Below are 24930 nucleotides of genomic sequence, written 5' to 3'. Positions count from 1 at the left end.
TTCTTTATGATTTGTGCCTAGAAAATGTGACCTATAAAAATGTGAAGTTTTAAACCTTACAGATTTATAGATTAATATTTTTAGATGTTTGTAAACACATTAAAATTCTTTACCCTCCTCTCCCCACTGCCCCCCTGAATAGTTACACTCTGAGCCTCAATATGAATTATTACTGTACCTGAAGGGACCCAAGTATCTTAATTATTAGTGCTCATACCTATAAAGTTGATAGAACTACAGAGTAGTTCTACTTAAGTCAGAAAGGTCTAGGTTCAAATCCTGCCTCAGGCACAGTAGCTGTTGTCTCTCTCTGGGCAAGTCACTTAATCCCAGAAGGCCTCAATTTCTCTAGCTTCAAAATACTTGATGACCTCTGAGGTCCCTTCTAGATCTGAATCTAAGATACTATCTTAGCAATTAAGAAGCATCATTTTATTTAATTCTAAAGACCCCAGTTCTAGATCTGGGACCCATCATTGATTATTTGAGTGAATTTGGACAAATCATTTTTAATGCCATGAGCTTCAGTTTTCTCATTGATAAAACTCAACTTAATCTCTAAAGTCTCTTCCAGATATTAAATTTTATGAATGTAATTGGCATTCATTTTGTATTGCTAGGAATACTGGCTCAATTACTTAACAGTTTGATCCATCTCCAAAAGATTAAAATGAGAGTAAAATTGCCCAGGTTGTCTTTTTCTTTTTCTTTTGGTCAAATATTGAAGGTTGAATGAAATTGTTCAAGTGATTAAGAAATCATCCCTCAGGCTGTTTTCACTCAGTTCTAGTCATTTTAATTGGATAGAAATGTCTGGAATCATGGTGATATTGTCTCTTCATCACCCCCATCCCCCTCAAAAGACCATTAACCTGTCTTCCTACCTAGAGCTGCCAAATTGTCACTGCCAACACATAAGACTGTACTTATGCCCTTGAATATATGACTTAGTTTCCTATTTAAAAACAGTTCTATCCTATTAAATGTATAAGAATTGTCTTTGCTATCAGGATTTCCCCAGGATCTTTCTCTTTAAGAAGATTGTTAGGAGATGGGGAGACAGTTTGAGAATCATATTGGACTTAGTGACTGATCTGGGCAAATTATTTGTGAAACTTTCTAAACACAAAACATTGGTGAACAGAGTACCTTTTAAGTAAGTACTCACTTCAGAAAATAGGACCTTTTTAGGACAGGAAAATTGGAATTTCAATTGCCTTTCTAAATTTTCGTATATGAGTTAGAGAACAGTTAAGCCCTTGGAGCTTATTAGTTTTCAAATTAATTCCATGATACTGACAAAGATCTCATTGCTGTTTCTTGGTTTACCATTAACTATTCTAAGGCCTTTGGTCAGTGGCAACAGAGTTTGGACCTCCAACAGGTAGAGTAGAAGTCCAAAGAAAATGCAAATAAGCTTACTCTAAGTATAATGGAGGAACATTTGGCTACTTACAGGGAGACAATTTTCCATTCAGCTTAAACTTTAACATGGACTTACAACTAATTGTTTCTTCAATCCCTTTCCCCTTCTGCAAATATGCTCATTGAAAAAGTATTTATTAGGCATAGTTAATGTGTAGACTATATGAAAGAAGAAAATAAATGCAACAACTTGTAATCACATCTCAAAAGTAAAGTTTTTGCCCTTTCTTAGTAAGACTTAAGGGAATTTAAGTCCCTAGTCTTACTCAGATTGATTTAGTACAGGAATTCATACCCTTTTATGTGTATTATAGACACCTGGCAGTCTAGTGAAGCCTACAGATCTTTTCTCAGAATAATACTTTTAAATACATCAAGTAAAATATGTAGGATTACAAAGGAAACAAATTATTACAGAGTGTCTCAAAAGTCAAGTTTTTTTTTTAACAAAAACACAAAGCTCTTGACTTTGATTTCCTCTTGCCCTTGATTTCTTCATCTTTCTCACATCTTTCTTGGTGAGCATCATCATTTTCTTGCCTTGTCTGCTATATCCTTTTAAAAGCATCAGCGATATCCAAAATTGTTCTGACCTTTTTAAGATTCAGACACTTTTCTCCTTCCCCTACCAATGACATGATCAACAGTGATGCTTCAGCTTGTCTTGGCTTGGTGAACTCTACATCAGCACTGGAGTAAGGAGTTCACTTTTTATTGGATAGTGGAAAGGTAAAATGCCATTTTTCAGTTTTGACTCACCTTCAGCTTATTTTATATAATAAATACTCTCAAGAATTTAATTAAAATGGACTTGCTTATATTCAGATGGTATGTACTGGAGTATATCTTATTAGTACACGTGTGACTGCTGTACAGCATATGCAATATATATCTAAAAATACAGTTTATTTTAAGTCATAAAATGGATTGTTGAATGAAATACATATAGGGAAATACTGACTGTAAAAGCTGCCTCATGCCAGCGATCACTTTTTTTTGCAGAATTTTGTGTTATTTCTAGGGAGTTACTTGACAATATTTACTTTCCCTTTAACGTTTATAACCCTCTTTGATTTACCTATTCTTTATTTTAATTCCTTGCTATTTTTTGGGGTCCATGTAGTTTTTTTCTCATTTCATAGTACTTTTTTAATTGAACTTGAAAGGTATGTTATGTCATATTTTAAAAACAATTAACTGTTAGTAACTGTTAACAAGTCTTTGGAGTCAGTAATTAAAAAGTAGAGTTTTAATCTACTTGCCTCTCGTTTATGGGTTTGTAAATTTCATTTGTCTTCATTTTACTTTCATTATAGAAACTAGAAGTGTGAGGGTTGAGGGTCAGTAGAGGATTTATCATTGTATGTGAGCCCTCTAGTATCTTTTGTTTTGATTTCTCTTGAGATTGTTATTATAACCATCCAGATAATTTTTTTAAATTGACATTTAACATCTGAAGATAGAAATAATAGTAAGCAGAGAGCGGAGAGCAGGTTCACCAGCATGCTCTGTAGATCCTTTATAAAAGCAAATCTTAGAAGCAGGGAGGCAGGGGGAATCTTAACTGGATCTCCTGCTGCAAGTGAGGGAGGCATATGAGTGGAGAGAAGAGCAAATTAGGCAGTACCTTATGAAATCTCATAAAAAATCAACAAATAATATTGATAACCATAAATAGGAGAGTGAGTGATCTGATATTTGCTAATCACTAGGAAAATATAACCATGTAATTTTCCACATTCATCGTCAATCACATTCACTATTAAGGGTTCAATAGATGCCAGGTCATTTGTAGACTTGATAGTAATTGAAGGTTTAGAAATTATCCAGTGAATTTGGGACAGTATATATAACTGGAGGGAAGAGAGGGAGATGTTAGGAATAGATAGGTTGGGCCTCACTTAACTTGGTAATTCTAATTGCTTAATCCTGATCAGTTTTGGCTGGGAATCAAGGGTCATAATTCTCTAAGCTTCCTTGTTCCCCAAATCCACTGGGAAATTGTCAGAGTTCTACCTTGTTAGAACCTATGCTCTCTATCCCTTTCCTCTCTCACTGTTTTCATTAAAAAAAAGAGGGGGGAAGGGGATGAGGGCAACCAAAGCAGCCACAAAATTTGGGTGGTGCTAAAGAATAAATTATATTTAGTGGACAGAATTTTGAAGCCTTGATTGAGAGTATCACTGTTTAGGTAAAGTTGATGGTGAAAAAAAACCATTTTAATACCATAAAACTAGTTTAACAATAATAGTTTAATTCATAAATCAAAGCTTTTAAACAATCCAACTTAATTAAAATAGATATTTAAGCTTGAGAAAGAGGTCAATAAGAATAGGAGGAAGACTGTTGTATTCTTGATTATTTTGAATAAACAATGACCATTCCTATTAGAAAAGAATGAACAAGATGACTTAGTCCTTAGTTTCCTGCCTGTTGCCCCCACCCCCACCATGTGGTTCTATTTAGTTCTGATTCTTGGGTACAGACACTAGATTCACGTTAAGGCTCAGGTCATTTAGTATAGAAAAGGGCATTGGAACAAGTCCTACAATACATTCATTATCACTTCAGTTAACATTCTGGCAAGTGAGTTCTTTTGAGAAAAAGAGATGGTAGATGTCAATGACTCAAGACAATCTTACCACTTCCTTTGGAGAAAGGAAAAATCACTTATCCAGATTTTCTATACACAACATACCAGAAGCATAAATGTTACAGTCAGTGGTCTTTTTCTGCACTTAGGGAGGCTAACCCAATGACATCTTATGCTTAATCTTGACCTCTTCTTCTATCTTCTCTTTGCCCTGAGGAAGTGATAGCATCTCCCCCTCCCCTGCCCCCATCAAAACCCCTCAAAAACAGGTCCTTATTTTTGTATTAGGTATCAGGAGATATCAACCCAAGTGGAACAAGTGGCCTTTCCACTGATTTCAGAAATTCACGCCAGGGGCAGCTAGGTGACACAGTGGATAGAGCACTGACCTGGCATCAGGAGTATCTGAGTTCAAATGCAACCTCAGACACTTTAATTACTTCACTGTGTGACCTTGAGCATGTCACTTAACTCCATTGCCTAAGAATAAAACAAAACCAAAAAAAAATTCTCTAAATTCTGTTTGCCACTGCACTTGGAACTTATGAAAATTGTGTATTATAGTATAAACTTGTAAAATTGTATACTAAGGAAAATGTCTCTTTGGTACCCATGCTTCCTTTTTTAATAACCTGTCCCCCTAGTCATTGTTCCTTGCTTTTTGCCAGTTTCTAGTAGCCCTTGTATTCTGTTCCTAAAATCTAATCTCATGAACAGATCTGTGTGTGTGTGTGTGCACGTGTGTGTGTGTGCGTGTGCATGTGCGCATGCGCACACACACACACAAAGGGAGAAGGAAAAGAGGAAGAAGGAAATTAGAATCAGAATTCCAAAAGTATATAAGGAAGGGAAAAATCTGTGTTTTGTTAACTATATACTCAACAATTTATCTCCCACAGTATCTTTTTATACCTGCCTTTCATATTTAAAATTAGAATTTAATCTTAACCCTCATAGCCAGATCACAATCGAAAGGAGATTCAAAATATGATCTGATTTCTTTCTATCCAGTCTCATAAACAGATCCAATAAATTTCCATTGTAATTGTGGTGCACATGGCTTGGAAAGCCTGGTATGAAGCCTATTCCAGGGGGATTTGCATTTTAACATTATGATAGAGCCTTAAACTCAAGATAGAAATGATAGAATTTCAAGCATCATCAGTCTTTGTGTGAGCAATCTTTTTTTTTTTTAAATTGGATCAAGCCAACCCCAGCTGCAACTAAAAATAGTAAACTTGAGTGAACCTTTCACTCATGGTTATCAATTATGCTTGCTAACTCTTGGGTATTACAAATAAACTAGCCAACTTATTGTCCTACTTTCAAAGGATAACTTGTTGGGGTCTTGGTATTGAAAAGAAATAATCTTCAAAAATATTAATATAATATTTATATTTATATATTATATAATAATTCAAAAATATTAAAATCCACTTCAAATTACAAGCAATAGAGAGAAATCAGATCATATTTTGAATCCCTTTTCAATTTCAATCTGGCTATGAAGATTAAAGTTAAATTCTGATTTTAAAGATAAATGGCAGGTATAAAAAGATATTGTGGGAGATAAATTGTTGAGTTTGTAGCAACAAAATAGATGTTTTTCCCCCTTCTATACTTGTGATCCTAACTTCCTTCTTCCTCTCTTCCTTCTCCCTTTGTATGTGTGTACATACATATGTATATGCACATATATGCATAGGTCTTTTTAAAATTTGTGTGTGTATGTATGTGTATACCTAATTTTTCAATTAAGAATAACTGTATGATTCTTAAACAAAATGAAAATTAGACAATAAAGTTGAAAGAAAACTTACAGGTCTTCAACCCCTACATAAAAGATCAATATCTGATGACTAATCATGTAGTATTCTCTTAAAGCCCTTTAGTAAGGGGGGGAATCCACTAACTCTAGGGTACAACTCCCATTATGTTATTGGATAACTAATTGTTAGGAATTTTTTTCCTAATTGGGCTGCACAGATTTATTTCTTTGAAGATTACTCCTGTCCTAGCTCTTCTCTCTGAACCAATCAGAACAAATATGTTCCCTCTTCTAAAGGATAGCACTTTAAATTCTTGAAGATAACAATCAACATATCTACCCTGAGTCTTTTATCCGGGTTAAATGTCCTTAAATCCTTCAGCCAGTTCTCATATGGAATGAAATATAAAGGTCTTTTGCCATCCTTGTTGCCTTGCTCTGGATACTTTTTAACTTACTATTGTCTTTTAAAATGTGGTACTCAGTATTCTAGATGTCATCAGATTTAGGTAGAGGACAACAAGACTGCAAACTCCTTTGTCTTGGATCCTATACCTCACAATGGAACCCATGATTGCATTCTTGATTCCTCCTACCAAACACCATCTTTTTTTACCTTCTCCTATCTTGTACTTGTGAAGTTTACTTTTTGAGCCCATATTTAAAACATACATCCTTACTATTACCTATCTTAAATTTACCTAAAAAAATTAGCTTGTCAAGATCTTTTTGAATCTAGCCTGATAAGTCACCTTTGAATGTAGGCATTCAATCTCCATGGCATTAGCTATCTTTTGTGTCAAATACATATTTGAAGAGCATTCCATTTATGCCTTTGTCTAAGTTATCAATAAAAAGTTAAGCCACATAAGACCAAGAATAGATCCCTGATGCACCTTGTTGTACCATTAGTGATTACTCTTTGGAGATTAGTCATTTAACCACTGAGGACTCTCCCCCACCCCACCCAGTCTACCTCCAGTTGCACTATCTTCTGATTTAAATCTCTCCATCTTTTATAGGAGTAGGGTTTTTATCAGATGCTTTTGCTGTAACCTGAGGAAACCATATTTTCCCAGATCTACCTATCTAGTGACACTGTCCAAGAAAAGGAAGTAAAGTTAAACTGGTATTAACTCTCATGCCTGAAGACATCTGTACCCTTTGTTCCCCCTACCCCCATGTTCTTTTCTAGACATTCATTCTCTTCAGAAAGTTCTAGAATTTTCTCAGGAATCAGTTAAGCTTCCAGACTTGCAGACTCTTCCATTCTCTTCTCTTTAAAAAAAAAATAAAGACCCCTACCATTCTTCATGACTGTAGTTCCTTCTCTCATTTTCTTTTTTTTTAGAGTGAGAGAAAATTGTACATTTTATTCACGAACCTTGCAAGATACACCTTACAAGGTACAGGCAGCTCACAGCTAGGCGTGAAGTACCTCCTTTTCATTTTCAGAGACAATACATGTTGACTCAGTGTTCATATCTACCAGTTCTTTTAGTGCACTAGAATTTAGTTCTTCTGGCTCTGGTGACTTGGATTCCTCTTTACTGTTCTTACCCTTTCTAATCAAAGGTCATTTTTCTTGACAGAAAACAAGCAAAATAAGGATGAAGTTGCTCAGCCTTCTCTGTAGTTGATTATCTGCTTCAAGCATATCAGTTCTTTCTCTTTTATCCTTTTCCCTCCTGTCACATTTTTCTTTGGGGGGGCAAGGCAGTGGGGTTAAGTGACTTACCCAGGTTCACACAACTTGTAAGTATTAAGTGTCTGAGGTTTGAACTCAGAAAGAAGTGGTTAAGTGACTTGCCCAGGTTCACACAAATTGTAAGTATTAAGTGCCTGAGGTTTGAACTTAGAAAGAAGTGTCAAATTTTAACTCAGTTTTTCCTGACTCTAGGGCCAGTACTCTACAGGGCTCTTTTCTTAAAGAAAAACAATTCTTTTTTGTTTCTCGTGGATTTTTTTTTTTACCAGCTTCAAATTGTTCTGAATTGTAACTTGACATTATATCAATGCTTTTATGTTCATTCTCTTTTACTAAAGAGACTTTTCAAAATTTGAGTAGAGCAGTAAAGTCTTCTGAGCATCTACTCCGTGTCTTTAGACAACACCTCCTTTTCCCTCTTAATGAGAATTGTTTTTCATTGTGTTCTCAGAATTTTATTTTTGAGTTTCCCATTTCTTGTGGACTGACCTACCTTCTCTGTAAAATCTTGGTCCAGGACTTCCACAAAGACCATACAAGTCCTGGACCAAGATTTTCTCCCTCCTATCCCTACTCTGCAATCTAGGGAATGAGTCAGTTCATGTCTCTCCTTTGCATCTTAATGACAAATTCAAAGATAGCAATTTCCTTCCAAGTTTCCTATCTTTCCCCCCCTGCCCACCAGGTCTCCCTTCTCTTACTAAGAATCTACTCTAGACAAGAATGCTTCCTTATAATTTGCCTACCTATTTAAGGTATATGAAGAAGGTATTTCCTGTTTTGATTTGAGAGAAAGTCTTCCTGCAAATATTGGTCTGATTAAAGTCCACCATTATTATGTTGTGCTACTTGCAGTTGTTAGCCTGGACTCTTAGATTTTTTATTTTTGTTCAGTTGATCCAAAATAATCTAGTGACTGTTCATCTTTGATTTTTTTTTGCCTCAGATATTCACCCTTATCTCTCTGGTTACTAGTTTTCTTCACATATTCTATTTAATATACCAGGGTAATGTGTGCTGCCTTCCCTTCCCTTTTATTTCTCTGATTCCTTTTAAAAAGGGTATATTCTTTTCAGTTTTCCTGTTCTGATCATAGGTCTCAACCCACCAAGTCTCAGGGGTATCAATGAGATCAAATTTTCTTCCTTGTGTTATAAGGAAATCCTTGTGGCTTTGTGGCACATGCTAAAAGCTTAAGAATAGCACAAGGATAATTACCCTCTAGAGTCAATTTGGGAAGATTGGAAAGAAATCAAAAGACCCAGGCTTTTGAATCCTTATTTTATTCCCTGCTGGTTGAATGTAAGTGAGCTAATGGGTCTCTCCTGACCTCACTTTCTTCATATGTAAAGAACAATGTATGACCTTCCTCACCCAAGTGGGGAGGATAAAGAGGGGAATGATATCATCAACTATCTCTTAGGGTTGGTGTGTGGATCAAATGAGGTAATAATTGTAAAGTGATTCATATCTGGCCTCTGGACCCAGATGACTCTGGAGAAGAAAATGAAGCTAGTGGCTTAGCACAGTACCCCCTCCTCAAATCTAATTAATGTGCTTGTCATAGCATCACCTCCCTGATGTCATGGTCTTCTTCAAGAATGAAGGACAATCTAAAAAAAAAAATAAAGAATGAAGGACAAACATTAATAAGCACGATGTAAACGTTTGCTGTTTTGTTATTACCATCATCATCATTATTTAAAGTCATTGTAAGGATCGAATTAGTAATAGATGTTACGCATAGGTGCAGAGCCAGCGATTTCATTGGTTTAAAGAGAACTCTCAGGGGAAAGCTCTTTCTCTGGATGCAGGATAGCACCTCCATGTAGGTGTTTTTTACAGGTAATATTAAATCTTAGGGAATAGTCTAAGGCACTGAGAGGATAAGTAATCTGCAATCATTGAGAGGAAGGCAGAATTGAAGCAACTCAAAGGAAACATGATATACTAGAGTACACATCCAGGTGTTCTCCTGGACCATTTCTGCCCAGCCTATGGTGAAGCATCCAAGCTCATTGGTCTGATCAGCCACAGTCACACACTGTCATTTGTCTGAGTGATGTCATTTTGGTCTTCTTCAATAATGAAGGACAAGAACCAATCTGCATAGGGTCCTACAGCCCAGAGTATGTGTCAGAGACAGTCCTCGAACTCTGATCTTCTTGCTTCTGGACCAGCTCTATCCACTGTTTGGCAAATCCTTAATAATTGAAAATAAGTACAAGAGGGAAATATTCTTGGTTAATGTACTACTGTAGATAGTATCAGTAACATAGGGAGTCTTGAGATTTGAAATCCTGCCAAGAATAAAAAAATGATTTATAGAGGGCAGGCAGATATAACCTTCAACCCTCTAAATCTTAAAGCCTCTACTTTGTGGTTGAAGGAATGGATTTTAGGCTATCCTAATAGGATACAAAACAAGTTTAAGGGATCAATTATTCTTTATATGTGAATCAAAATAACTAGTTTGACTTTGACTGACTGAACTAATTTGGTATTTTCTACTACCAAATGGCCAGTGATTTCCATTACTCTGGGAACAGGGGGTGAGAGGCAAGTATTGTATCTATCTTGTGTATATATGTGTTCAAAAATGAAATTTAACTGCCTTTTGTTTCACAAATATGTACCATCTAAATATCTTCAAATCCCTTGGAGAACAGAATTTTCATTGCACTTTAACTGAAAAGAGGATCCATTTGCTAATATTTGTTGGTAGAAGAGAATTTTCCTGAGCAGTCTAACCTAATTATATTTCTGAAAATTCCACACTCTTGGTTCAGCTTAGGTGAAATGACAGATTATTAGGACATGGGCACACCTGCTTTTCTATCTAGTCTTTTAAGTTAATGTTAAAATACTAACTGATCTCCATGATTTTTGCTTAATTCTAAGACATTACACCAATCCCTTGTCTCTCCTTCCCTTCATTATGATACCTTTTGGGTTTGAGGATATTAGTAATTTTCTGCTTTCCTAACAGGTGACATTCCAGGCTTGCAGTATATCTGAAGCTAGATACCTTTATGATCAGCTGGCTACAATTTGTCCAATTGTGGTAAGTATAAAATAGATTTTCCTGAAATATATTTCTTTGAGTTTATCAAACAGATTTTGCATGGGCAAAACCACTGTCAGTGTGTTTTTTGTCCACTCTTGGCCTCAGTCAAAACTGGATTCACACAAATCAAATACAGCCAATAGATTGATATTTAGAGTTAATGGGCTATGGGAAAGAGAAGTTAAATGAATTGGTACCACTAAGATTTGTTGGTGATGCCATCACATGGTTTTTGACTTATCCTATTCTGATATCTTGCTCACTTCACTCCATTACACCTTTATAGAAAAGTAAGTTCATCTGAATGAAAGCAAAATTACAAGGTTTGCCCATCTGTCTCTTATTTCAAGATTTGGATGACTTCAGGTCATTTTTCCCAGAGAGGGAGGGTATGAAGGATGAGTTGAGAAGTTAATCAACCTCAAAGGGGTTAGAAAAGCATTATTTCCATCTTTTAACTTTGTTGACCAAAAACCAAATTGTATGAGGCTTCTAAGTATGTTAGAAAAAATATAAAACATTATCTGCAAAAACTAACTTTTGTTTGTTTTTAGATGGCTTTGAGTGCTTCATCTCCTTTTTACCGTGGCTATGTGTCAGACATTGATTGTCGCTGGGGAGTCATATCTGCGTCTGTAGATGATAGAACTCGGGAGGAGAGAGGATTGGAGGTGTGAATGCTTTTTTTAATAGCCTATTTAAATTAAGAAGGTAAAATGGGGATATTGTTTCAAGCAATATTCAAAATTTGTTTGAATTTTTCTGTCTTGGGCAGTCAATGACAAGTCTCATTTTTTTATAGGTAGAACCTTCTATGTACCTTTGGGCTCTCTGATTTTAAAATAGGCATTTGATACTAAGGGGAGGGAGATTCAGGACTGTCACTAATGTCCAAAGTTGGAGTTTCCTTAGTGACAGCAAAATAATGCCAAATTGATTAAGTTCTAGTGGAGAGAAGGGAGGGAGATGACTTTCTAATCTTGTTAATAACTTAGTAAAACCTACACTTGTCTTAGCTACTTATCTACTCAAGATATTTATCAATTTTTAACATTTTTTAACCAAATGTCTTTATGACACCCAATCATTGTGTGATATTTGCTTATGTGATGACATTTGCTTTAAAAGAAACATAATTTCTTAACAAGGTTTTACCATCATTATTTTAACTACATTTTTATTTTGTTAAATATATTCAATTATGTTAAAAGAAATTTTTAGTATTTTTTAAAATTTTGAATTTTAAATTTTTACCTACTGCCTTCCATACCTCCCCCATCCCTTGAAAAGGCATATAATATGATATTGATTATACATATCTTCACCATTATTATTGATGAATACTAACATCTAGAAGATTGTGAATTTTATGGCATGGTTGTGGGCTTTTTTTGTTTTGAATGATGATTTACATTGGAAAGTTGTCCTTGCCTCCAAATAGGCTCTTTTCCCTCTTCTGGTTTCATAAAAACAAGGATTTTGGGGAGTTACTTTATGATAAACTTTTCAGAAAGCATTCATCTGCCATTGTTTTTTTCTTTAAAATTTCTAGAAGATTTCATGATTCCCCCTTAGAAATGTTTCTCAACATCTTTGAGTTTCTCAACAGCTTTTAATTTCTCAAGTTTTTTAAAAATTAAATTTATTTTTTTGTTGCCTCTTAAGTTTCAAACACTTTCCCTTTCTCCCCATCTCACACTAGAGAAGGACCATTATTTGACACAGATCAGATAGAGAAATCTGTATCTATGTATATCTGTAATGTAAAATCCATGTAATGTAAAACCATACTAACTTCTATTTATCATTTCATTCTCTGGAAGTGAATAACATCTTCTTTCATGCATCCTCTGTCATTGATTTGCATGTTTTTTAATACTCAGAACAACCTAGTTGTTCACAGTTGTTCTTTGTATAATATTGTTCTTATCCCTTAAGTTTTAATACTACCTTTTTAGTTAGATTATTTTAAGAGTTTTATGTGACACTATTAGTAATTAAATATATTCTTTTTTTAGCCTCTGAAGAACAACAGCTATAGGATTAGCAAATCTCGCTATGATTCCATAGACAGTTACCTCTCTAAATGTGGTGAAAAATATAATGACATTGATTTGACAAAAGATAAAGAAATCTATGACCGCCTATTAAAGGAAGGTGAGTAACTGATCCTAGTATTGAAATTTAATGCTCAATTTTTAGCTCTTCACAACTCATTTTTACTATATTTTCTAACTGGTTTTTCATCAGTAGTATGAAGTTTATGGTAACTCTTAAATTTAAGAGTGTTTGATTGATTCAGATACTGGGCATCTATGAAATCCTTTTGATTTTTAATACAAAACATTCTACTAAAAGAAATACAAACATTCTGAAATTTTTTTCCCTTCCCAGATGGAACATTTTCCATATGCAAAATAGAGTAGAAAAAATAAGTTCATATGTGGCACTATGGATCTATTATGTACAGCTTGCTTTAAACACACACACACACACACACACACACACACACACACACAATAAAAAGTATATAATCTTCAAGCTATGCTGGCTAGGCCAGCTGTCCCCACAGACTGAGTGGATAAAAGTTTGCCATTATGTCAGAAGTACCAAGATTTATAGAAGAGGAAAGAGAGAACCCAATCACAGAAAACAAAATTGAGCAAGTTATAAATGAACTCTTAAAGAAAAAAAAATCAGGAATTTCCAAGTGAATTCCATCAAATATTTAAAGAAAAGTTAATTATAGTATCATACAAACTATTTTCAAAAAATAGGAACAGGAAGGAATTTAGAAAATTCCTTCTATGATACAAATACAGTCTTGATGCCTAAACCAAAGAGAACTGAAACAGAGAAAGACAACAATATACTTATATCCCTGTTGAAGAGCAACACAGCCTTCAAATAAAAATATCAAAAGACTTATAGCAAAATATTAAAAAGATTACACACACAATAACCAGGTTAGAGTTATAGCAGACATTCAGGATTGGTTAATAAGAAAAACACAAATAGATCATTTTAGTAAAAAGAACTTGGGGTTGGGGACCCATGATTATTTCAATAGATTCGGAAAAATACTAATTTATATTTTCTTTTTAAACCACTAAAAATAGGAGTAAATGTACCCTTCTTTAAAATGGAAAAGAGTATCTTTCTAAAAATAGATGCTGTCATTGTACATCATGAAAATAAACTAGACACCTTTCCAGTAGGGTGAGAGCAGAACAAAATCACAGATGTCCATTATCATCATTATTATTTAATATAATGCTAGAAATGTTTGCTACAGTAATAAGACAAAAAGAAACTGAGAAATTAAGTATGAGTAGAGAGGAAATAAAATTACTTGTTACAGATGATATAATGGTTTATTTAGAGAACCAATTAAAACTTATTTGGAAATAATAATAAGCAGAGTTGCAGGACATAAATCATTAATATTTTCTATATATTACCAATAAACCCTGCAGGAAAGAAAAGAAAAGAAGAAATTCTATTCAAAATCACTACACAATGCTTAAAATATTTGAGTCCAGGATATCCATGGAAATTATATGAATGTAACTATACAAAAGGTTACAAAGAGTACAAATATGAGAATTTAGTATATACCTTGACCAAAATAAACCTAAAGGATTGGAAAAACATTAACTTCCCCTAGATAAGATGAACCAATAAAATTAAAATGACAATACTACCTAAATTAATTTTTTCAAGATCATACAAATTAAATTACCAAATAAATATTTTATAGAGCCAGGGGAAAAATAATTCATTTGGAGGAATGAAAGGTCAAGAAACTGAAGTAAAATAGTGGTAAAATAAAGTGGATTTAGCAGTACTAGTTCTCAAAACTGTTATAGAACAGTAAGTATCAAAGTAATAATTAAGAAGCAGTTTAAAAATAAAGGTTTATCAGTGGAAGAGATCAGATTAATTACAGAAACAAAGATCTCTAGTTAGCCTAGTGATTGATAAGCCTGAAGAACCCCAGGTTCTGAGGTAAGAACTCACTCTTTAAGTAAAACTGCTGGGAAAACTAGAGAAATTAGATGCAGATGAGCATCTCACACCATATACCACAAGCTTCAAGTAGATATGTGATTTAGAGATGCAGAATCAGATACATGATGTTGACCATGGCCTTTTTGGGAAAAAGTTTTGCTTGCTTATTCATATTGATTACAAACTCCACCCCATCTCACTTTCCATCATGGGATAGAATTAGGAGAGGAATTAAGAGATTAGGGCTTCCCTTTTAGAGGGTGAAGAGAAAGAATCACAGGCAACCAGAAGAGTTCTGAAAGTCCCATGTCAAATTTATTCTCTGTACCTAAAAAGACAAGGTGTACATGGTAGAAGTTCAGTTTTTTTTTGTGTGTGTGTGCAATGTCCATTTCTATAGTATATATGGAATGAATCACTTCATTTGTTGTTTGTTAAATTCAGAAGAAAAGGGAAAGAGAAAAAGAACCCTAATAGTAGAAAGAAAACCAGGACAAATAGGAACATAGAAAAAATTAGCTCTTTTCAGAAAGAAGGGGTTACTCTCAGTAGTTTGGCTATCAGAATAACTCTCCTCCATGCTTGTGGAGTTGTTTCATTCTCTGACAGGCTGGTAAAATAAGTGTTAATACATTTGGAGTGAACTTCTGGTGCTGTTCTTCTGCAGGTATCGATCACCTCCTGGCCCAACATATTGCCCATCTCTTTATTCGAGACCCACTGACATTGTTTGAAGAGAAGATACACCTGGATGATGCCAATGAATCGGACCACTTTGAGGTATCACCTTTCATTCTTTTTTTGTTTTCATTCTGTTTTGTTTTGCAACGCAATGGGGTTAAGTAGCTCACCCAAGGCCACACAGCTAGGTAATTATTAAGTCTGAGGCCAGATTTGAACTCAGGTACTCCTGACCCCAGGACCAGTGCTCTATCCACTGTGCCACCTAGCCACCCCATCCCCTTTCATTCTTAATGTGTTTACTAGTGCAGGCTTATTTTCTCTGTAATTGCTGTGAGAGAGTAACAGAAATTCCTGTTGCAATGGTGATAGGTATTTGTTATTTGTTAACCAGCATAGTAAGAGACCACAGAATGTAAAGTCTGAAATTTCCTGATAATGATTATGATGCACCTGTGCCACATTTAGTAAGTCAGTTTTCCATTGTCCTCACAATTCTTTAACCAGCAATCACATCATTCAGTTTTTACCCTGATTGACCCTGTGAAATAAGTTCACAGGGCAGTAGTTCCAAAGGTTTATAATAATATAGCCTAATAGTGCAGATTTTGTAATCTGTATTGATTGATTAACATTATATAATGGATGTAGACATACAAAAATATACATATATTCATATATGACATTGTGTATTAAACTATTTTTCACCATGCATCTTAATCCAACAAGTATTAACCACCCACTATGTGTACATTTAGAAACACAAAGACAAAAATGAAAAGCAATCTCTGCCTTATGTTCTACAGGGGGAATATAACATATCAACAGGTAGATAGACTTAATAACTATGCAACCAGGAGACTTTAGACAAAGTGATTCTTACAGGAAAAAAAAAGGAGATTGTAAGAAGTGAAGAGAAGAACGGAATACATTGCTGGCACAAGATATTTGTGAAATGAATAAATAACAGACAAATTTAATCATAGAGTTTCTTCTAAATCTTATATTTTATTTTTCTATAAATAACTAGTTCTAGGTGTGGATACATATCTATATCTATAAATCTGCTTGTTTTCAGGGATTAGCTGCTAATGTCAGTGTATTAAAATAGAGCTTCTTAAAGCTTTTATATACTTATATTTTATATACTTATCATGCAAATGAATAATTGTGGTTCTTTCATAAATTGTTGATTTCATGTTCTATTTGTCATGTGTTGATTCTTACAGAATATTCAGTCTACAAATTGGCAGACCATGAGGTTTAAACCCCCTCCTCCAAATTCGGATATTGGATGGAGAGTAGAATTTCGGCCCATGGAGGTAATAAGATTGTGTTACCAAATTATGTTACTGAGTTCAACACTTGAATAATATCCAGGATTTAATTTTGGAGGCTTAAATAAATCAATTTAAGATTAAGGTTTTTGGAACCTAAAAGATCAAGGGGTTCTTACTCTAAGGATTTTTTAAAGAGTAATGTTCATAACTAGATTCCAGTATGATAGATTTCTTTTATAATCCTGTTTTTTTTGTTTTTTCACTTAGTAGCATTATTTTGGGAAGGACTCTTAAGACTCTGTTTTAGATAATATTCAACCACATGAGATTTTTTAGAAAACCTAATTGTTGCTAACTAGGTCTCCCAACCACAAAACTACAATGGTTTGCGAGAGTACAGAATTAGGGGTCTGACCTGAGTCTGACATCCTCCTGACTCCACTTCTATCTTTGTGAACTCTAGGCTAGCCAGGTACTCTCTATGCCTCAGCTTTTGAAGAGAATACAGTCTACTACTTACTCTCAGAATAAAATGAAGTATCCTAAAGTACTTTTAAAAGTTAAAATGTCATGCAAACGTGAGGTGGAATTGTGTGAGTTATGATTATTTTGGAATGATTATTGTCTCCATGATTTTTTCAGGGGGGCATATTTGTGTCTGGAAGTGTACCAAAATTTTTAAACTCTGACATTTCATTGTCTAGGTTCAATTAACAGACTTTGAGAACTCTGCCTATGTGGTGTTTGTGGTCCTGCTAACCAGAGTAATCCTTTCATACAAACTGGATTTTCTCATTCCTCTGTCAAAGGTAAGAGTGAATTTCTTGACATGTGGATTGTTAATCTACTTCTGTCCAAGTCTGAGGATTATTTAATACTTGGTAGTTTGCAAAAGAAAAGAACTTGTTAGAATTCCTTAGAAAGGAAGTGTTTTTCTCTTCCTGAATATAAAGTTTTCCTGAATAGTGCCTTCTTGTCAGCATTTTCTGGTCTGACACCTCATCATTGGAAGGTTTTTGAGCAAAAACTATTCTGTTTCTCACATAATTTTTTGGAAAGTCTTGAGTCAAATGTGAAGCAAGTTAGATTTGCTTTTTAGAAATATTATTTATTTTGGGGCATCTTTTATTCCTTTTCTTCTAAAACATTGAAACTTCAGAGATGGGAAGATGAGGGATATAGAGAAGGTTATTAGTCTTGTAAATTTTTCCTTTAAGAAGAATTTTATTTGGGAAATTAGTATATTTTTCAGAATTTTATTTAATAAAAGTTGAGGTACGGGGGGCAATCTAGGAAGACACGTTCTGGTTGTTTGACCCTGAGCAAGTCCCTTAGTACTCTAGGAAACTCTCAAAAAGATTTTTTAGTTTTAAAGGGATTGCCTCATCCAGGAGTTTCCTTTCAGGTTTTCTTTTTGTTTTTGATTTTTTGCAAGGCAATGGGGTTAAGTGGCTTGCTCAAGGCCACACAGCTAGGTAATTATTAAGTGTCTGAGGCTGGATTTGAACTCAGATATTCCTAACTCCAGGGCCAGTGCTCCATCCACTGTGCCACCTAGCTGTGCCCCCAGGAGTTTCCTTTTACTCCTTTTATCTCAGGCCCAGTCCCCATTCAGTAGGTTCTGAGAAGTTTCTTTCATTTGAGATGTTTTTGTAGTAAATCTCATATGACTGTAATGTGGTGATCCTATTTTCCGGGTAGCAGAGGCATGCACAAGTCACCTAATAAATAATGGACACTAAAATTATATGTATTTGTTGAATTAGCTAGAAAACAATAACAAATGCAAAATTGTTTTTAATTTTTTTGCAAACTTTCTAATTTTTAAATTTTATTTTTAACATCTTTTAAAAAAAATTTTGAGTTCTATATTCTCCCTTCTGCCATCCCTTCCCCCACTCCTTTAGAAAACAAGTATTATGATAGCAGTTATATGTGTGAAATCATGTAAAATGTTTCTATATGAATAAACCAAGTTGCCAGAAAAAAAAGGCAAGAAAATAAAATGAAAAAATTTACATTCAATTTGACCTCAGAGTTCATCAGTTCCCTCTCTGAAAATAGCATTTTTCATCATAAAAGAACCCTGAAATTGACTTATATCATGATACTGACCAAAGTAGCACAATCTTTCCAGATGATCATTGTTATGCTCTTGCTTACTATTTTTTTCCTTTTCTCTTAGGTTGATGAAAACATGAAAGTGGCTCAGAAACGAGATGCTGTATTGCATGGACTGTTTTATTTCAGGAAAGATATTTGCAAAGGTTCAAAACCTCTTTCCAGTAAGTTTAGACTTTTTTAGATGTAGTTTACAATAAGAATGAGTTACTTAATTTTCTCCTTTTGCCATCCTTTTCCATAGGTGGTACTGCTGTGGTAGATGGTTGTAGTACAACCCAGAATGGTACAGAAACAGACACTGAAGAATTCACACTGATGAGCATAGATACGATCATCAATGGGAAGGTAGAGTTGGTTGACTCAGTCATAAATTCTGTGTTGATATAAATTATTAAGAAGAAAAATGAAAGCCATAACTTTTTTTTTTAATAGGAAGGTGCTTTTCCTGGCTTGATACCAATTCTAAACTCTTACCTGGAAAATATGGAAGTAGATGTAGACACACGATGCAGCATACTTAATTACTTGAAGCTAATTAAGAAGAGAGCATCAGGTATGTATGGTATTCTTTATTTTTTTTAACCTGCCATATCACAGAAGAATTTGGTAATAATGTTTTGGGTTTTGGGAGGGTTTTTGGTAGTATTCATCTTCTAAAACTAGTCATGCTTGAAAATCGCAAATCTGTTGGTAATCTTTAAATAGGTTGTTAATATGTAGTTTTAAATAACCTATGCCAGTTCCAACATATATTGTATCAATTTAGTTGATTTTTTTCCCCCTGCGAATGTGTAGTGAACAAATATGCTTTTGATTAATAAGTTAAGTGAGAAATGTTGTACTTTTAGGACATAAAATTATAAATTTTCCCACACATTTTTCAGATTATTACATAAGTCATGTATTAAACATCTGGATTCTATTTGGGGAGATTTGGATTTGTTTCTTTTCTTCTCTTCTTGGGGCATAAAATTTAAAAATGATCGATTATAGACTTACCTTCTAATTAAATCAATCCGTAAACTTTTATTAAGCTATATCAGACACTGTGCTGAGTGCTGAGGATACAAAAAAAAAAGGCAAAAGAGAATCCCTTGTACTTAAGGAGCTTACAATCTAATGGGGGATTCAACATGTAAACAAATGTATAGAAAGTTAACTATGAATAAATAGGAAATAGTAAAATAGAAAAATTAAATATAATATAGGAATAAATAGGAAAAATTTAATAAACTAAATACGAAAAATTAAGAAAGGGAAGACACTGAAAGGATTGGGGATTGGGGAAGGCTTTCAGAAAGTACAAGTTAGGATTTTTTGGTGTGTGGGAGGTCAAGGGTTAAGTGGTTTGCCCAAGGTCACACAGCTAGTAAGTATCAAACATCTGAGACCCGATTTGAACTCAGGTCTTCTTGACTTCAGGGATGGTGCTGTGTCTACTGTACCAACTAGCTGCCCTAAGGGCAAGATTTTCGTAAGGATTTGAAGGAAGCCAGGACGGTCAGGAGTCAGGAGTTAAGAGCTGAGGAGGGTGAGCATCCCAGCATGGGAGCCAGCCAGAGAAAATGCCTGGGCCCACGAGGGTGTCTCATCTCACAGTTCCAGGAGACCAGCATCACTGGATCCGAGGTTAGGAAGGTCTTGGATTGCCAAGCATAACAGTTTGCATTTGCTCCTGGAGATACTAGCCTCTGGACTTTATTGAGTAGGGGCTAGTGGCACTATTGGACCTGCTAGGTTATATTCTGGGAGGTTATATTCAGTCCTCATTACCAGAAACTTTGGTGATTCTCCAGACTTTGCTAGGACTCAGATCCAGGCAATTTTCTTTTCAGAAGTTAAGAACTTGATACACTTTCACGTATGGGGTCAAATGAGTGTGAATTCCAGGTGACTGAATTTTCAGGTTATTGTCACTTGTACTCTCGTTGATAAAAGGGAAAAGATCTTGTGCCTTCTATTGAATTAAGCTCTGAATTAAAAGCAGATAAGTTGGATTACCCACTGAATGAGCCACGCCTCCAGGTTTCCTCAATAAGTGTGGATTTGATACTCGGCTTATTCTGCATTCTTCATAGAAACTCGCATCCTCCTCTCCTTGGCACCTTGATTGGAACTCTGTTTCGAGGGCCTAATAATTGGGCAGCATCTTGCAGGGATGGTGAGGAGAGCCAGGTAAAAGTGGATCATTGGTGCTAAGCTTCAACCTCACCTGGGAAAAATCCTGGCAGAGTAGTACAGCCACTTTTTCATCTTTTCTGTGGCTTCTAGTAAACCGAGACCTGTCTTGGCCCATTTGCTTGTGTTTCAGATCCTCTTTTAGGGCCAAATGTCTGTTCTGCCCCTGATCTAATTCTGTAAAGTGTAACTATCAATAGGTGTATCTGCCTTCAGACCTCTGCTTCTTCCGATTTCATCATGGTTATAATGCTTTCTGTTCTCCAGTTCCCTTGGTCAAAAATCAGTCATCGAAAAAATACCTTCCGTTGTTCTTTTGAAGGAAACTCTCATTTCCCCAGGGATCTGCTTTTCCCATGACAACAATAAAGAAAAATAAGTTTTTATTGAGCCTTTACTATGTGATAATAATTAGTATTGAAGATTGAGACAGCCCTTCATCTCAAGGTGGTCACATTCTAATTGAGGGAGGCAATACATAAACAAGAGTTTTATGTTTACCTCCATAATAATGGAAATACCAAGTCATACTGGTTCTGCAGGGAAAATAGCTGGAGAAATGGCAAGGCTTCAAGGACTTTGGGGGGCAAGGGTTCCCCTACCAAGATGCTTGTCTAGCAAGAGGATAAATGGTACAAGGGTAGATTGGGGGGGGGGGGTGTCTGAGATGCTTCTGGCAAAGGAGGGGGTGGATGAGTATCAGTATCCAACCTTAGTACTCCCTTATTTTTTTGTTTTTTGTTTTTTTAGTTTTTGCTAGGCAATGGGGTTAAGTGGCTTGCCCAAGGCCACACAGCTAGGTAATTATTAAGTGTCTGAGGTGGGATATGAACTCAGGTACTCCTGACTCCAGGGCTGGTGCTCTATCCACTGTGCCATCTAGCTGCCCCAGTACTCCCTTTAAAAAAAAAACTAACACATTTTGTATCTTAAGTCTCTTTTCCCCCACTTCATAGAATCATAAATTTATAACCAAAAGGGATCTTGGAGGCCATCTAGCTTATTTTATGTAGAAGGAAACTGAGGCCCAGGGAAATAAAATAAATTTGTCCATTATCTCACAAGTAGTAAAATGGCAACAGCAGTATTTGAACCCAGAATCTCTTGACACCATTCCTGATAACGTATTCCATTGATCGGTGTTTCAGTGTACCTTTCCCTATTCCTTCCTTGTTTTAAAGGAAAACATTTAACCCAAACCAACCCACATGGAGAGTAAGTCTTAATAATATGTATCACATTGCACAACTAAAGTCTCCCACCTTGTTTGGATGAGGGTGTGTTTCATCATGTGTTCGATTAATTTTGCAGTATTTAGCTTTAGCTGCTTTTTAATGTTTTCCTTTGCCTCAAACCATGTTAACTATTGATGCTTCAACCTAATTAATTGGATCTAAATGACCCCTTTTGTGTAATTTCTCTTCTTTGTTTTATAATCTTTTTTCAGGAGAATTGATGACAGCTGCCAGATGGATGAGGGAGTTTGTGGCAAAGCATCCCGACTACAAGCAGGACAGTGTCATCACTGATGAAATCAATTATAGTCTTCTTCTGGAATGTAACAAGATTGCAAATGAATTAAGTGAATGCCCTGAGTTGCTTGGCTCAGGTTTTAAGAAAGCAAAATACAGTGGGAATAAAACTGGCTCTTCCAGTTAAGTATTTTGCAGCCTGTCCCCCTTCCCCATGCTCCAGTCCCTTCTCCAACCCCCCCAAAGTAGAATATCTGAATTATGGTATTTGAGAACTAGCTGCAGGACCAAGACCCTTAGCCCACTGGCATGGTGTGGAGACCAAAACAATGGTCCTGTGCTCTCAGATGGGCTAGTGAGCCTGAAATTCACCTAAAGGTTTCCCAAATGGATATATAGAGTTTATATAGTATACGTGTACATAGTGAAATATTTTTATGATCAACAATGTATTTTAATAACATTATATCTAAAGTCTTTGTGAACTGGCTTGTACATTTTTTTTTAAATCCTGACTCTGGGAGGAGCTGCTGTCCAAAACAGTTTTGTAAATGTAATGTACTGGTCTCCATCCATTAGACATTCATTCCAGAGATTGAGATGTTTACTGTACATTTTGTTGTTGTTATTCTAAAGACTACCTTGTTTTTAAAAAGAAAAAGAAAAACTAATTTCATCTTTAGGACCTGATTCACTGAAATAAACCCGTGTCACTTTATTGGAGTCCAGACTACCCTTCATGATTGCTTTTGAATCAGCTCTTTTGTTGTGCACATTAAATCATTTTTATAATTCCAAAAGGTTTTTACTTTGTAATCTTGCTTTCTAGCACCTTATGTACTATGCTTCTTTTTAAAGGGAATAGTTAAGCAGGTAGTCACCTTTGACCTGAACATTTGAGTCTAAACAAAATCTCACTGTGGTCTAATGGTATTTATAAAGGAACTCATCCAATTGTTGGGTTTTTTTAAGCTTGCCAATCATTAAAGGCTGTTACAAATTGAAATTACATAAACAAAAGGCATCAACTTGGTTTTATCTGGGTAATAAAACTTCCTTTGAAAATTATCCTCAAGCTTTTTTTCTTCTTTTTTTGTCATTCTAAGAAGACTGGAATTTAAAGTTGGGGTTGCCAAATAATACTGCACCTGAAAGGGCTTGGATTGTTTTTCTCTGTGTGTTCACTTCAGTTATTACTTTCTATAGATTTGCCAATCAAATAAAGTATACAATCCAGCTGAAGGCCCAGACATTATCATTTGTCACTGGAGTTCTTGAAGTTTGTCTCCTTCTCTCCCCCTCCAAACCAAACTAGCCCTATTTTGCAGTAAGCATGTAGACAGAGCTTTGCTTTCTAAAAGCCATTTACCCCACATTTTAGCTGGGGAATCATACTATGCACTGCTTACTTTCTAGAGGAAACTTCAAAGGAAATCATGGAATGCACTAAGTTTTGTGAATCAGGACCCTAAATATTAAATTGTAAATAATTAAAATTTAAGATAATTGTTAGTTGTCACTAGTTTGTGGGGATTTTTAAAAAAATAGTTAAATTCATAATTGCTTCTAAAAATGACAATGTATTGTAGATTTATGAAAACTTTAATACAAGCCTAACTATTTAAACTGTAATGCTAATTTTAAAAGAAATTGCAGTGAAGCTGCTCCTGGTAAAGCTGTTTATGTATAAATATTTGAGTCTGTGCTCTATCCATAGGTATAATGTAGAGGATTAATGAAGTTCTCATTTTCTTTTGCAATTGGCTTGTGCTAATCAGGTTGTAAATGAGAGATAAGTTTGTGGTACAAAAAAAAAATAAAAGAATGGAATTTGCATAATGTTGTGTGATTCTTTAAATAAGACTCTGAATGACTTCTAGGACTTTTGATGGATCATGGGCTAAAGGAGAAAATTACTAGCTCCTTAAAAACCATTATCCAACCAGTAAGAAAACAACTCCCATTTTACTTAAAGGAAAATTAGATAAAATGTTTTATCAAAGTGGGAATTGTTTGAGAAATTTATTACAATGTATATTGTCACATGGAAATCTGTCATATACAAAAATGGAACCAAAAAGTTATTCCAGACTTGAGGTTTTTCACACTATACATAAGCAGTCAACATTTACTAAAAATTTTAGATAATACAGGTACACTTTAACACTTAAAATTAATTTAAATTTAAACACTTTAAAAATTACTAACTCATTTGATCCATACAACAACCCTGGGAGGCAGGTACTATTATTGTCCTCATTTTACAGATGAGGAAACTGAGGCACACAGCTAGTAAACGTCTGAGGCTGGATTTGAACTCAGATCTTCCTGAGTCCTGGATCCTGGACCCTTACTCTGCCAGTAAATACCCCAGTAAATTTATCCCAGTAAATAAGAAAGTAAATATAGAAAAACTTGGGCACCTGTAGCTTTGTCAAAATGGAATTCCATTAGTTAAGAACATTGGCTAAAAACAAGAACCTACCAGTTATTCTGACAGTATTGGGTTGTTGGATTCTGAGACAAAAATCTGAATTAAAGTAATCAGCAGGATGATGGAAGTAAGAACAAGACTTAGTTTCTTTTGTGACCAAGTAGAGTTTTTTAAAGCCTTGTTTGTTTT

The 24930-nt window shown here is 35.0% G+C and overlaps 1 protein-coding gene across 2 annotated transcripts in view; it reads left to right on the top strand.

Moving 5' to 3' along the window:
* The window catches only part of GCLC (glutamate-cysteine ligase catalytic subunit), a 71211-nt gene extending 47065 nt beyond the window's left edge, over window positions 1–24146 (top strand). Inside the window, exons 7-16 of one of the 2 annotated variants that reach the window (XM_074237209.1) lie at window positions 10484–10558; window positions 11116–11232; window positions 12580–12718; window positions 15240–15352; window positions 16483–16575; window positions 17238–17342; window positions 18719–18800; window positions 18899–19002; window positions 19090–19210; window positions 22283–24146. In XM_074237209.1, the coding sequence (XP_074093310.1) occupies window positions 10484–10558; window positions 11116–11232; window positions 12580–12718; window positions 15240–15352; window positions 16483–16575; window positions 17238–17342; window positions 18719–18800; window positions 18899–19002; window positions 19090–19210; window positions 22283–22494 (1161 nt within the window). In that variant the 3' untranslated portion in view covers window positions 22495–24146. Of the gene's footprint in view, window positions 1–10483; window positions 10559–11115; window positions 11233–12579; window positions 12719–15239; window positions 15353–16482; window positions 16576–17237; window positions 17343–18718; window positions 18819–18898; window positions 19003–19089; window positions 19211–22282 lie in introns of both variants that reach the window. The other variant, XM_074237208.1, reaches the window with a different exon arrangement.
* Window positions 24147–24930: the final 784 nt, after the last annotated feature.

This window comes from Macrotis lagotis, chromosome 5 (assembly GCF_037893015.1).
Source record: "Macrotis lagotis isolate mMagLag1 chromosome 5, bilby.v1.9.chrom.fasta, whole genome shotgun sequence".
NCBI classification, from domain to species: Eukaryota; Metazoa; Chordata; class Mammalia; order Peramelemorphia; family Peramelidae; genus Macrotis; species Macrotis lagotis.
This window is presented reverse-complemented; position numbering and strand designations above follow the sequence as displayed.